The 13,619-nt window shown below is 34.6% G+C and overlaps 1 protein-coding gene and 1 non-coding gene across 2 annotated transcripts in view; both read right to left on the reverse strand.

The window, feature by feature from the left end:
- The window catches only part of LOC124448550, a 325,208-nt gene that overhangs the window by 287,931 nt on the left and 23,658 nt on the right, over positions 1 to 13,619 (reverse strand). Inside the window, exons 20-35 of the mRNA XM_046999527.1 lie at positions 12,562 to 12,879; positions 10,729 to 11,046; positions 10,274 to 10,582; positions 9,807 to 10,115; positions 9,352 to 9,660; positions 8,885 to 9,193; positions 8,430 to 8,738; positions 7,057 to 7,365; positions 5,682 to 5,990; positions 5,227 to 5,535; positions 4,761 to 5,069; positions 3,829 to 3,957; positions 2,035 to 2,288; positions 1,831 to 1,945; positions 871 to 1,032; positions 67 to 231 (exon numbers count right to left, since the gene is read on the reverse strand). Coding sequence (XP_046855483.1) covers positions 67 to 231; positions 871 to 1,032; positions 1,831 to 1,945; positions 2,035 to 2,288; positions 3,829 to 3,957; positions 4,761 to 5,069; positions 5,227 to 5,535; positions 5,682 to 5,990; positions 7,057 to 7,365; positions 8,430 to 8,738; positions 8,885 to 9,193; positions 9,352 to 9,660; positions 9,807 to 10,115; positions 10,274 to 10,582; positions 10,729 to 11,046; positions 12,562 to 12,879 — 4,242 coding nt within the window. The remainder of the gene's footprint in view (positions 1 to 66; positions 232 to 870; positions 1,033 to 1,830; positions 1,946 to 2,034; positions 2,289 to 3,828; positions 3,958 to 4,760; positions 5,070 to 5,226; positions 5,536 to 5,681; positions 5,991 to 7,056; positions 7,366 to 8,429; positions 8,739 to 8,884; positions 9,194 to 9,351; positions 9,661 to 9,806; positions 10,116 to 10,273; positions 10,583 to 10,728; positions 11,047 to 12,561; positions 12,880 to 13,619) is intronic.
- On the reverse strand, positions 1,436 to 1,510 carry Trnaa-ggc. The gene has a single exon. It is a non-coding gene; the product is annotated as a tRNA-Ala (tRNA).

A 13,619-nucleotide genomic window follows, 5' to 3' on the forward strand; every position in this document is an offset into this window, starting at 1 on the left:
AAACAAAGCGAGTTAACTGTTGATGATATGAACAACAGATCCACGAAATACTGAGGATAAACACACCTTCTTTGCAGTCAGTTATATTAACGTGAGGATCATTTGTGTACGTTATTGTACCATGTGGACATTGGTTACATTGAATCTGTTTTTTCATTGGTTGATAAGTGTTTTTAGGACAAGGAACACAATCTGATTGGTTGAAATTGTACATGTATCCAGAATTGCAATCTACAAAAACAAATTAATATTTTAAAATTGCATATTAACGAATTATTATATGATCAATTTTCTTTAAACTATAAATGATAATACGAATTTACAACATGTACAAACTGAAAGAGAGCTTCTTGTGGTGGTTTACGGTTTGGAGAAAATTTATCACCATACTTAAACACTGCGACGCAATGGCTAGGCCTCTTCAATTGGTGCTTATGGGAAAGGGAAACAACCAGTAATGAATAAAGTGAGGTGAATGAACATGTCCAACAGTGAAAAAAGAGGAAGAGTATTTATATTGGCCAGTAATGAGTATAGGTGAAATCTGATGTTTGAGGAGTGGCGCACCCCCCGCACCGCCCAGTAAATCTGTACATGGAAAATCACAGGAGTAAATAGTTTCTAGCTACTGCACCATAAAATTCATAAAGAAAATCAACAACATGCATTGTCTCAGAGTGAAGCGTAGAAAGACATGAAAGAAATACGTATTTTTACAAAATAACATGAAATATCAGTATGTTTTCAAATCTAGCCGTGCAAACAAGGTCTGCACAACTTTTTAAATTGTTCCTTTTATTAGAAAATCTAAGAAAAAGCTAAAAAATATTTTAATGATATTGAACGCTTAGCACTGAAGTGTAACATTACCTTTTATACATTCTTGTTCACTCACTGCGCCAACATTGATGGTACCTTTACCATCATTACAGGTAAGACAACGAGTTTGATTTGTGTATGGTTGATATGTAGAAGTTGGACATTTCTCACATTTCTTGCTTTGAAACAAAAAGAATGAACCAATGGAACAATCTAAATATAAAAGATCATTTAAAATAAAACTTTATTGATTATTGATTGACATATGGCAAGAGACAGTTTCATGTTTGTGGATGTAGATCGTCCAGGTTAGTAGAGTCCTGGGAATGACTGTTGGTATTGAAATTGACTGACATTTCTACAACCTTAGCAGTAGTCATGTTCAGAGTCAAAAATGAATGATTCAGTCAGCTTCCTTTCCTTTATTTCATGTAAATTAACCAGAAAAAAAGTTTCATGAAAAGTTATTACATTTTCCTGTCTTTCAGAGACAAAAAAATCAATCACTAGAGTAATTGAGCAAAACACTTAACAATCATGTAAGTTAAATGTAGATATGATCTTCACACTTTGCTGGACAATTTTAAGCAATTGTCTCGTGAACCTGAAAATTCAGGTGACTCAACAGGATTCGAACCCATGACCTCTGCAGTGCCGGTGCAGTGCTCTGACCAACTGAGCTATGAAGTCACACAGTGGTGAGCAGGTCAATTATGTTGGGCTCATGTTTTCTTGTGAAAGGAATGTCATATGAAAGATTGTCATATAAAACAATCAATTGACCTGCTCACCACTGAGTGACTTCATAGCTCAGTTGGTTAGAGCACTACACTGGCACCGCAGAGGTCATGGGTTCGAATCCTGTTGAGTCATCTGAATTTTTCAGGTTCATGAGACAATTGCTTAAAATTGTCCAGCAAAGTGCGAAGATCATGTCTACATTAAATTTCAAACATCGCACTGCATAAAACAATCTTTCATATAATCCTGTAAGTATGAAAAAATACTTACTAAAAACATTACTAGGAGTGGCTATCTTTGGTATTGTTTCACAGTGCTCAGAGGTAAAAGCAAGATTAGCAAGTGATGTAAAACTGCCATGATCTGTAACGCTTTCAATGATTAACTATTGTAAAGTAAAAACAAATAAACTATGTATCACAAATTGACAAAGTTCAATTAAGTCCTATAAATATTTCTAATTTATATACCAACCCTAGATAGACCCATGGTAAAATTAACTGTGACTTGGCCTTTTTTCCACTCGTTTCCTTCATCACCACTTAATGACCACAGTAAACGATTGTATCCATTGTGAAAATATTCTTGGTAAATATTTAAAATTAACAAAACACTTCTATTCATGTAATACAAAAATGAAAAGCACACGAGAGAGTCATTTTGATAATTTCCCACCAACCAAGCTTTGCCTGGCGAATAGAATCGTCCTCGAGAATAAAGATATCGCCCTATAACACATAAAAAAGTAAGATATATGTAAACCATACATGTAATATATAAAGAATGTGTATTTGTTGAACAAAGCTGAGTTTCTATTTAAAAACACAATTCAGATCGAGTGTCTCCAAGAACTCTGTATCCACCCAATGGAACAAAGCAACCTTTCTTAAATATTCGGCCTAATATCTATTCAGGTTTGTACAAAACTAACAGCTAAAACCCTTGGCCAAATCATCGTAATATAAGGGCCTCATATTGTTAACCAAACAAATTGTAATTGATGTTTGTGGTCAAGTGAAAAGTTTTTAATTGTGTTATATCTTGAGCTTTTTATTTTGGAAAATCTTTTGCCAAAGCGATCATCAATCGAGTTCATGCTAACTTCCGCATAAATAGATGACAACAGGCAATCATTCAAGTTAGGGCAACGTTGTTTTGTAGTTAATATTTCTCAACAATATATTCATAAGATTGTGCTCCAATACAAAGCAAACTTAAGTATTTGAACAATAAAACTGCACTGTAATCTCATTTATACACAAAATTTTTCTAACCTTACGAAAGTTTCGCAATCATGTTGCCTTAATATCACAAATTTGCCAATACTTGTGATATTAAGATTTATTGTCACGAATGACCTTCTGAAAGATCTTTAAAGATGAACTTGTTGAAGCCTAATGCCTGCTGTTATTATGCTCTAGTTTGACTCAACATTTTTTGTCTTTAAGAATAAAGTATTTGTTAAAATATTTACGTCATTATCAAAATATTTCTACGTCATTATTAAAATATTTCAACGTCATTGTTAAAATATCTCTACGTCATTGTTAAAGTATTTCTACGTCATTATAGAAATATTTCTACGTCGTAGTTGACTGATGAATACTGAGGATTCTAAAAATTATTATACAGACCAAAGTCAGGCACGACAAAGAAGGGGAGCTGGGGTTGAGCCCCCATATTTTTCACAAAATAAAGTTTTTGCTGACATTTATACATTTTAGCTTAACTTGAGGTAAATAAGATCGAAAAAATTTAGTAAATATTAGTCATTGCCTCCCCGCGGTTCAATTCTGTGGTAACTTTCCTGAAACTGCTTGATTGCTTTTTACAAACAAAAATGGTGTTTTCACTTTTTACAGTAAAAAAGATGTTTCTTCTTCACATATATGTTTTTTTTGGATTGCAATGTCAAAGTAAAAGCTTAATGCTGTGAAAATGACATCGACAAAGCAGTTGTGTTTATAAAACGTATAAAAATATAAATGCAGTAATTTTTCATATTTCATGTTGGACAACTATATTAAAAATTAATGAAAAATTTTGAATTTTACCATTCAAAATCAATGACAAAATATTCTTGTAATCTTGTTTACAATGTGAAAACACAAGTAATATAGGCAAGAGTATAAATTATATAACAATATATACATATAGATCACGCCTTCGGCAATCGAAATGTATCGGTTCATAAAAAAGCGAGATCAGACCTCGCATTTGTAGGGACTACCCACAAAAAAACAGTCTGTTTTATGTTTCAGAACTTACCAAACGTCGATGCGGTGGAATTAAAATCTGAGAGAGTCCAATCGTCATCATCAACTCCCTCAACATTGTCCCATGGACATAAACTCGTAGCCAGGCCATGTTCAAAGACACAGATTTTAGACTGATTCGCTAGAGAAAAAAGGGTTTTCTTTTAATTCTGTTTTGTATAAGACTAATTTTCACCGTCCACGTAAGCGAAAACGTGCATCAATGCAAACTTCAGCAATAATTTCTGTTTTTACTGAGAAAAATACGCGCGATAAACAAAGATGAACAAAATTCTCAGTTCTTAGTATAACGCTTACTTCGCAAGCAAATTTAAAGCTTTAAGGCATTTCCCCCCTTTCCTTTGTGTAAGAGATCGCACGAAATATATTTGACATAAGAGCTGGTTATTAAAGAAAATAAAATAGGAATTTAAAGAGTGCACAAACTAAAGCATGCATCGTTAGCAAAAATTTATCTTACCCAGGGCCCTCCATCAAATAAATGCATGAATATTTTTTAAAATGTTATTATCATAAAAAAATAATGAGTGCATGTTTAGCTGTAACTGCATGAGAAACTATACTAGTACTTGCCAAAAATACACTTAGAGATATTTAGCAAAACGCTGTCTACCTTTCGCATTAGAAAACCACGTTGCGCAGCCCAACTTAGACTAAACATTTACCACAAAAACAGTATTTGCTACCTGCTAATGTGTTTTTATTTATTGCATTGTTTTGTAATTTTTGAATTTCAAATGATTGCAATCGTGGAAATCTTTGTATAATTACAACTGCCGCTATGTTTTTTTACAGAATTGAAATAAGTTTGTCTGGATTTCCAGCCAATCAGTCACAGTACATGTTAGCAAACAAACATTGATTTTAAAAATTCCGGATTTAAAGTACTAAAAATAGTAACTAAAATGAAGAAATATTACTTACATGTCAGACATTCTACACCAGCATCTCCACTATGTCCACAATAGTGTGTTCCCCATCCACCATGTGTACAACTAGATACTTTAACTTCTGAACCTGTACAACCAACATTATCTAACCAAATCTTTCCACTACCATCTGGAATAGAACTTCCTTGTAAAGCCATTACTGCTCTACCATAACCAAGTTGACGACATGCAACCATAGCATCTTGAAAATCCCAATGATTGTCACAAATAGTGCCCCATTGTTCTTTATGGAAAATTTCTACACGACCAATTCCTTCGCTACTTCTTGGTCCTTGAAGTCGCACTGGCTCATTTCAAAAAATTAATTTTGTTTACAAAGTTGTTAAGTAAGCAAGGTTTTCAATATTTATGTTACAGCAAAGTTAGCAAACACCGACTGATTTTAAAATTCCTTAATTTATATGCTACAAATAGTAACTAAGAAGCATAAAATTACTTACATGTTAGACATTCTACACCAGCATCTTCTTTATGTCCACAATTGTGTCTTTCCCATCCACCATGTGAGCAACTAGATACATTAACTTCTGAACCCGTACAAGCAACATTTTCTAACCATATCTTTCCAGTACCACCAGGAACAGAGCTTCCTTGTAAAGCTTTTACTGCACTACCATAACCAAGTTGACGACATGCAACCATAGCATCTCGCAAATCCCAACCATCGTCACAAATTGTGCCCCATTCTCCATTGTAGAAAATTTCTACCCGACCAATTCCTTCCCTGCTTCTTGGTCCTTGAAGTCGCACTGGCTCATTTAAAAAAATCGTTTTGTTTACAAAGTTGTTAGTTAAGAAAGGTTTTCAATTTTATATTGGAGCAAACACATATTGACTTCGAAATTTCTTAATTTCATTACAATAAAAAGTTTATGAGAAGTTAAAAATTACTTACATGTTAGGCATTCTACACCAGCATCTTCACTATGTCCGCAATTGTGTGTTCCCCATCCATTATGTGTACAACTAGATACATTAACTTCTGAACCTGTACAATCAACATTATCTAACCATATCTTTCCACGACCATCAGGAACAGAGCTTCCTTGTAAAGCCTTTACTGCACTACCATAACCAAGTTGCCGACATGCAACCATAGCATCTTGAAAATCCCAACTATCGTCACAAATTGTGCCCCATTCTCCATTGTAAAAAATTTCTATTCGACCAATTCCTTCCATGCTTCTTTGTCCTTGAAGTCGCACTGGCTCATTTAAAAAAATCGTTTTGTTTACAAAGTTGTTAGTTAAGAAAGGTTTTCAATTTTATATTGGAGCAAACACATATTGACTTCGAAATTTCTTAATTTCATTACAATAAAAAGTTTATGAGAAGTTAAAAATTACTTACATGTTACGCATTCTACACCAGCATCTTCACTATGTCCACAATTGTGTGTTCCCCATCCATTATTTGTACAACTAGATACATTAACTTCTGAACCTGTACAATCAACATTATCTAACCATATCTTTCCACGACCATCAGGAACAGAACTTCCTTGTAAAGCCATTACTGCTCTACCATAACCAAGTTGACGACATGCAACCATAGCATCTTGAAAATCCCAATGATTGTCACAAATAGTGCCCCATTGTTCTTTATGGAAAATTTCTACACGACCAATTCCTTCGCTACTTCTTGGTCCTTGAAGTCGCACTGGCTCATTTCAAAAAATTAATTTTGTTTACAAAGTTGTTAAGTAAGCAAGGTTTTCAATATTTATGTTACAACAAAGTTAGCAAACACCGACTGATTTTAAAATTCCTTAATTTATATGCTACAAATAGTAACTAAGAAGCATAAAAATTACTTACATGTTAGACATTCTACACCAGCATCTTCTTTATGTCCACAATTGTGTCTTTCCCATCCACCATGTGAGCAACTAGATACATTAACTTCTGAACCCGTACAAGCAACATTATCTAACCATATCTTTCCACTACCACCAGGAACAGAGCTTCCTTGTAAAGCTTTTACTGCACTACCATAACCAAGTTGACGACATGCAACCATAGCATCTCGCAAATCCCAACCATCGTCACAAATTGTGCCCCATTCTCCATTGTAGAAAATTTCTACCCGACCAATTCCTTCCTGCTTCTTGGTCCTTGAAGTCGCACTGGCTCATTTAAAAAATCGTTTTGTTTACAAAGTTGTTAGTTAAGAAAGGTTTTCAATTTTATATTGGAGCAAACACATATTGACTTCGAAATTTCTTAATTTCATTACAATAAAAAGTTTATGAGAAGTTGAAAATTACTTACATGTTAGGCATTCTACACCAGCATCTTCACTATGTCTGCAATTGTGTGTTCCCCATCCATTATGTGTACAACTAGATACATTAACTTCTGAACCTGTACAATCAACATTATCTAACCATATCTTTCCACGACCATCAGGAACAGAACTTCCTTGTAAAGCCTTTACTGCACTACCATAACCAAGTTGCCGACATGCAACCATAGCATCTTGAAAATCCCAACTATCGTCACAAATTGTGCCCCATTCTCCATTGTAAAAAATTTCTATTCGACCAATTCCTTCCATGCTTCTTTGTCCTTGAAGTCGCACTGGCTCATTTAAAAAAATCGTTTTGTTTACAAAGTTGTTAGTTAAGAAAGGTTTTCAATTTTATATTGGAGCAAACACATATTGACTTCGAAATTTCTTAATTTCATTACAATAAAAGTTTATGAGAAGTTAAAATTACTTACATGTTAGGCATTCTACACCAGCATCTTCACTATGTCCACAATTGTGTGTTCCCCATCCATTATGTGTACAACTAGATACATTAACTTCTGAACCTGTACAATCAACATTATCTAACCATATCTTTCCACGACCATCAGGAACAGAACTTCCTTGTAAAGCCATTACTGCTCTACCATAACCAAGTTGACGACATGCAACCATAGCATCTTGAAAATCCCAATGATTGTCACAAACAGTGCCCCATTGTTCTTTATGGAAAATTTCTACACGACCAATTCCTTCGCTACTTATTGGTCCTTGAAGTCGCACTGGCTCATTTCAAAAAATTAATTTTGTTTACAAAGTTGTTAAGTAAGCAAGGTTTTCAATATTTATGTTACAGCAAAGTTAGCAAACACCAACTGATTTTAAAATTCCTTAATTTATATGCTACAAATAGTAACTAAGAAGCATAAAAATTACTTACATGTTAGACATTCTACACCAGCATCTTCTTTATGTCCACAATTGTGTCTTTCCCATCCACCATGTGAGCAACTAGATACATTAACTTCTGAACCCGTACAAGCAACATTATCTAACCATATCTTTCCACTACCACCAGGAACAGAACTTCCTTGTAAAGCTTTTACTGCACTACCATAACCAAGTTGACGACATGCAACCATAGCATCTCGCAAATCCCAACCATCGTCACAAATTGTGCCCCATTCTCCATTGTAGAAAATTTCTACCCGACCAATTCCTTCCTGCTTCTTGGTCCTTGAAGTCGCACTGGCTCATTTAAAAAATCGTTTTGTTTACAAAGTTGTTAGTTAAGAAAGGTTTTCAATTTTATATTGGAGCAAATACATATTGACTTCGAAATTTCTTAATTTCATTACAATAAAAAGTTTATGAGAAGTTAAAAATTACTTACATGTTAGGCATTCTACACCAGCATCTTCACTATGTCCGCAATTGTGTGTTCCCCATCCATTATGTGTACAACTAGATACATTAACTTCTGAACCTGTACAATCAACATTATCTAACCATATCTTTCCACGACCATCAGGAACAGAACTTCCTTGTAAAGCCTTTACTGCACTACCATAACCAAGTTGCCGACATGCAACCATAGCATCTTGAAAATCCCAACTATCGTCACAAATTGTGCCCCATTCTCCATTGTAAAAAATTTCTATTCGACCAATTCCTTCCATGCTTCTTTGTCCTTGAAGTCGCACTGGCTCATTTAAAAAAATCGTTTTGTTTACAAAGTTGTTAGTTAAGAAAGGTTTTCAATTTTATATTGGAGCAAACACATATTGACTTCGAAATTTCTTAATTTCATTACAATAAAAAGTTTATGAGAAGTTAAAAATTACTTACATGTTACGCATTCTACACCAGCATCTTCACTATGTCCACAATTGTGTGTTCCCCATCCATTATTTGTACAACTAGATACATTAACTTCTGAACCTGTACAATCAACATTATCTAACCATATCTTTCCACGACCATCAGGAACAGAACTTCCTTGTAAAGCCATTACTGCTCTACCATAACCAAGTTGACGACATGCAACCATAGCATCTTGAAAATCCCAATGATTGTCACAAATAGTGCCCCATTGTTCTTTATGGAAAATTTCTACACGACCAATTCCTTCGCTACTTCTTGGTCCTTGAAGTCGCACTGGCTCATTTCAAAAAATTAATTTTGTTTACAAAGTTGTTAAGTAAGCAAGGTTTTCAATATTTATGTTACAACAAAGTTAGCAAACACCGACTGATTTTAAAATTCCTTAATTTATATGCTACAAATAGTAACTAAGAAGCATAAAAATTACTTACATGTTAGACATTCTACACCAGCATCTTCTTTATGTCCACAATTGTGTCTTTCCCATCCACCATGTGAGCAACTAGATACATTAACTTCTGAACCCGTACAAGCAACATTATCTAACCATATCTTTCCAGTACCACCAGGAACAGAGCTTCCTTGTAAAGCTTTTACTGCACTACCATAACCAAGTTGACGACATGCAACCATAGCATCTCGCAAATCCCAACTATCGTCACAAATTGTGCCCCATTCTCCATTGTAGAAAATTTCTACCCGACCAATTCCTTCCCTGCTTCTTGGTCCTTGAAGTCGCACTGGCTCATTTAAAAAAATCGTTTTGTTTACAAAGTTGTTAGTTAAGAAAGGTTTTCAATTTTATATTGGAGCAAACACATATTGACTTCGAAATTTCTTAATTTCATTACAATAAAAAGTTTATGAGAAGTTAAAAATTACTTACATGTTACGCATTCTACACCAGCATCTTCACTATGTCCACAATTGTGTGTTCCCCATCCATTATTTGTACAACTAGATACATTAACTTCTGAACCTGTACAATCAACATTATCTAACCATATCTTTCCACGACCATCAGGAACAGAACTTCCTTGTAAAGCCATTACTGCTCTACCATAACCAAGTTGACGACATGCAACCATAGCATCTTGAAAATCCCAATGATTGTCACAAATAGTGCCCCATTGTTCTTTATGGAAAATTTCTACACGACCAATTCCTTCGCTACTTCTTGGTCCTTGAAGTCGCACTGGCTCATTTCAAAAAATTAATTTTGTTTACAAAGTTGTTAAGTAAGCAAGGTTTTCAATATTTATGTTACAGCAAAGTTAGCAAACACCGACTGATTTTAAAATTCCTTAATTTATATGCTACAAATAGTAACTAAGAAGCATAAAAATTACTTACATGTTAGACATTCTACACCAGCATCTTCTTTATGTCCACAATTGTGTCTTTCCCATCCACCATGTGAGCAACTAGATACATTAACTTCTGAACCCGTACAAGCAACATTTTCTAACCATATCTTTCCAGTACCACCAGGAACAGAGCTTCCTTGTAAAGCTTTTACTGCACTACCATAACCAAGTTGACGACATGCAACCATAGCATCTCGCAAATCCCAACCATCGTCACAAATTGTGCCCCATTCTCCATTGTAGAAAATTTCTACCCGACCAATTCCTTCCCTGCTTTTTGGTCCTTGAAGTCGCACTGGCTCATTTAAAAAAATCGTTTTGTTTACAAAGTTGTTAGTTAAGAAAGGTTTTCAATTTTATATTGGAGCAAACACATATTGACTTCGAAATTTCTTAATTTCATTACAATAAAAAGTTTATGAGAAGTTAAAAATTACTTACATGTTAGGCATTCTACACCAGCATCTTCACTATGTCCGCAATTGTGTGTTCCCCATCCATTATGTGTACAACTAGATACATTAACTTCTAAACCTGTACAATCAACATTATCTAACCATATCTTTCCACGACCATCAGGAACAGAACTTCCTTGTAAAGCCTTTACTGCACTACCATAACCAAGTTGCCGACATGCAACCATAGCATCTTGAAAATCCCAACTATCGTCACAAATTGTGCCCCATTCTCCATTGTAAAAAATTTCTATTCGACCAATTCCTTCCATGCTTCTTTGTCCTTGAAGTCGCACTGGTTCGTCTAAAAATGGTTATTGAGCTTGTATTGATTTATATTGCAATAAGATCTTATTAAACCACAGATTCGCATAACGCTTGGCAATTTGGATCGTATGACTATTTTAAACAGGAGAAAAGTTTACTTACATGTTAGACATTCTACACCAGCATCTTCACTATGTCCACAATCGTGTTTTTCCCATCCATTGTGTGCACAACTAGATACATTAACTTCTGAACCCGTACAACCAACATTATCTAACCATATCTTTCCACTACCATCTGGAACTGAGCTTCCTTGTAAAGCTTTTACTGCACTACCATAACCAAGTTGACGACATGCAACCATAGCATCTTGCAAACCCCATCCATCGTCACAAATTGTGCCCCATTCTCCATTGTAGAAAATTTCTAGACGACCAATCCCTTCGCTGCTTCTTGCTCCTCGAAGTCGAACTGGCTCGTCTGAAAAAATTATTTTAAATTTCACAGTTGTTAAGAAACCAATGTGTTCAATGTTTATGTTACAGAAAAGTTAGCAAACACAGATTGATTTTTAATTTTTTAATATAAGTGCAACAAATAGTTACTAAAATAAAGAAAAATTACTTACATGTCAGACATTCTACACCAGCATCTTCATTATGTCCACAGTCGTGTGTTCCCCATCCATTATGTGAACAACTAGATACATTAACTTCTGAACCTGTACAACCAACATTATCTAACCATATCTTTCCACGACCATCAGGAACAGAACTTCCTTGTAAAGCTTTTACTGCACTACCATAACCAAGTTGGCGACATGCAACCATAGCATCTTGCAAACCCCATCCATCGTCACAAATTGTGCCCCATTCTCCGTTGTAGAAAATTTCTAGACGACCAATCCCTTCACTGCTTCTTGGTCCTTGAAGTCGAACTGGCTCGTCTGAAAAAAATATTTTAAATTTCACAGTTGTTAAGAAACCAATGTGTTCAATGTTTATATTCCTGAAAAGTTAGCAAACACAGATTGATTTTTAATTTTTTAATATAAATGCAACAAATAGTTACTAAAAAGTAGAAAAAATACCTACATGTAAGACATTCTACACCGGCATCTTCACTATGTCCACAATTGTGTGATTCCCATCCACCATGTGAGCAACTAGATACATTAACTTCTGAACCCGTACAACAACATCATCTAACCATATTTTCCACTACCATCAGGAACAGAGTTTCCTTGTAAAGCTTTTACTGCACTAACCAAGTTGACGACAAGCAACTGCAGCATCTTGCAAATCCCAACCATCGTCACAAATTGTGCCCCATTCTCCATTGTAGAAAATTTCTAGACGACCAATCCCTTCGCTGCTTCTTGGTCCTTGAAGTCGAACTGGCTCGTCTGAAAAAGTTATTTTAAATTTCACAGTTGTTAAGTAACCAATGTGTTCAATGTTTATGTTCTAGAAAAGTTAGCAAACACAAATTGATTTTAAATTTTTTAATATAAATGCTACAAATAGTTACTACAAAGTAGAAAAATACCTACATGTTAGACATTCTACACCAGCATCTTCACTATGTCCACAATTGTGTGATTCCCATCCATTATGTGAACAACTAGATACATTAACTTCTGAACCCGTACAAACAACATTATCTAACCATATCTTTCCACTGCCATCAGGAACAGAACTTCCTTGTAAAGCCTTTACAGCACTACTATAACCAAGTTGACGACATACAACCATAGCATCTTGCAAATCCCAATCATCGTCACAAATTGTGCCCCATTTTCCATTGTAAAAAATTTCTATTCGACCAATTCCTTCCCTGCTTCTTGGTCCTTGAAGTCGAACTGGTTTGGCTGAGAAAATTAATTTAGTTTTTAAAGTTGTTATGTAAACAAGGTGTTCAATGTTTATGCTAAAGAAAAAAGTGCAATTGCTTATATTCACAGAACAATTACACAGTTTTACAGTGCAGTTAACTGATTAGAACTTTCGTACAGTGCAATTACCGATTTTCAACGTGTAGTAAGAGCGTTTCACAGTGCACTTGCATATTTTTGCATTGCAATTGATTACAAATTGACAATTATAAACTCTTACTAACCGAGTTTAGTTCTTTATGGAAAATGTCCTTTTTAAGTTTGCACTTGTTTTGACCAAATGATAAAAGCATAGTGTCATTTTAAAAGTCAGTTTTTGTAATAGTTAATGTCCTTTTCCTAAATATTTTTCTATATGTGCCCTTTTTACGTCACTTAGTCCTTTGCAGCCATAAATCTATCAACAACCACCATGAGCAGATTTATGTACGCTTAGCGTACTTGTTTTTATGTACAGTGCATTTACAGGTTTTCACAGTGCATCAGCAATTACAGATAAACTTCACTGCAATGAACCAACAGTATAGAAATATCTCAAACTCAAAGTATATAGTTATTATAAACTTTACGTTTTATTCTTTGTTCATATCATCAAAAACAATCTTTCCATGTGAGAAGGTGAAGATTTATACAAAAATTCATACCTTGTGATAACGTAGTACTGACTAACAGGAAAACTATGAACTTTATCATTGTAAGTGAATTGCTGAAAGGGA

This window comes from Xenia sp. Carnegie-2017, unplaced genomic scaffold (assembly GCF_021976095.1).
Source record: "Xenia sp. Carnegie-2017 unplaced genomic scaffold, XeniaSp_v1 HiC_scaffold_23, whole genome shotgun sequence".
In the NCBI taxonomy this organism is placed as follows: domain Eukaryota; kingdom Metazoa; phylum Cnidaria; class Anthozoa; order Malacalcyonacea; family Xeniidae; genus Xenia; species Xenia sp. Carnegie-2017.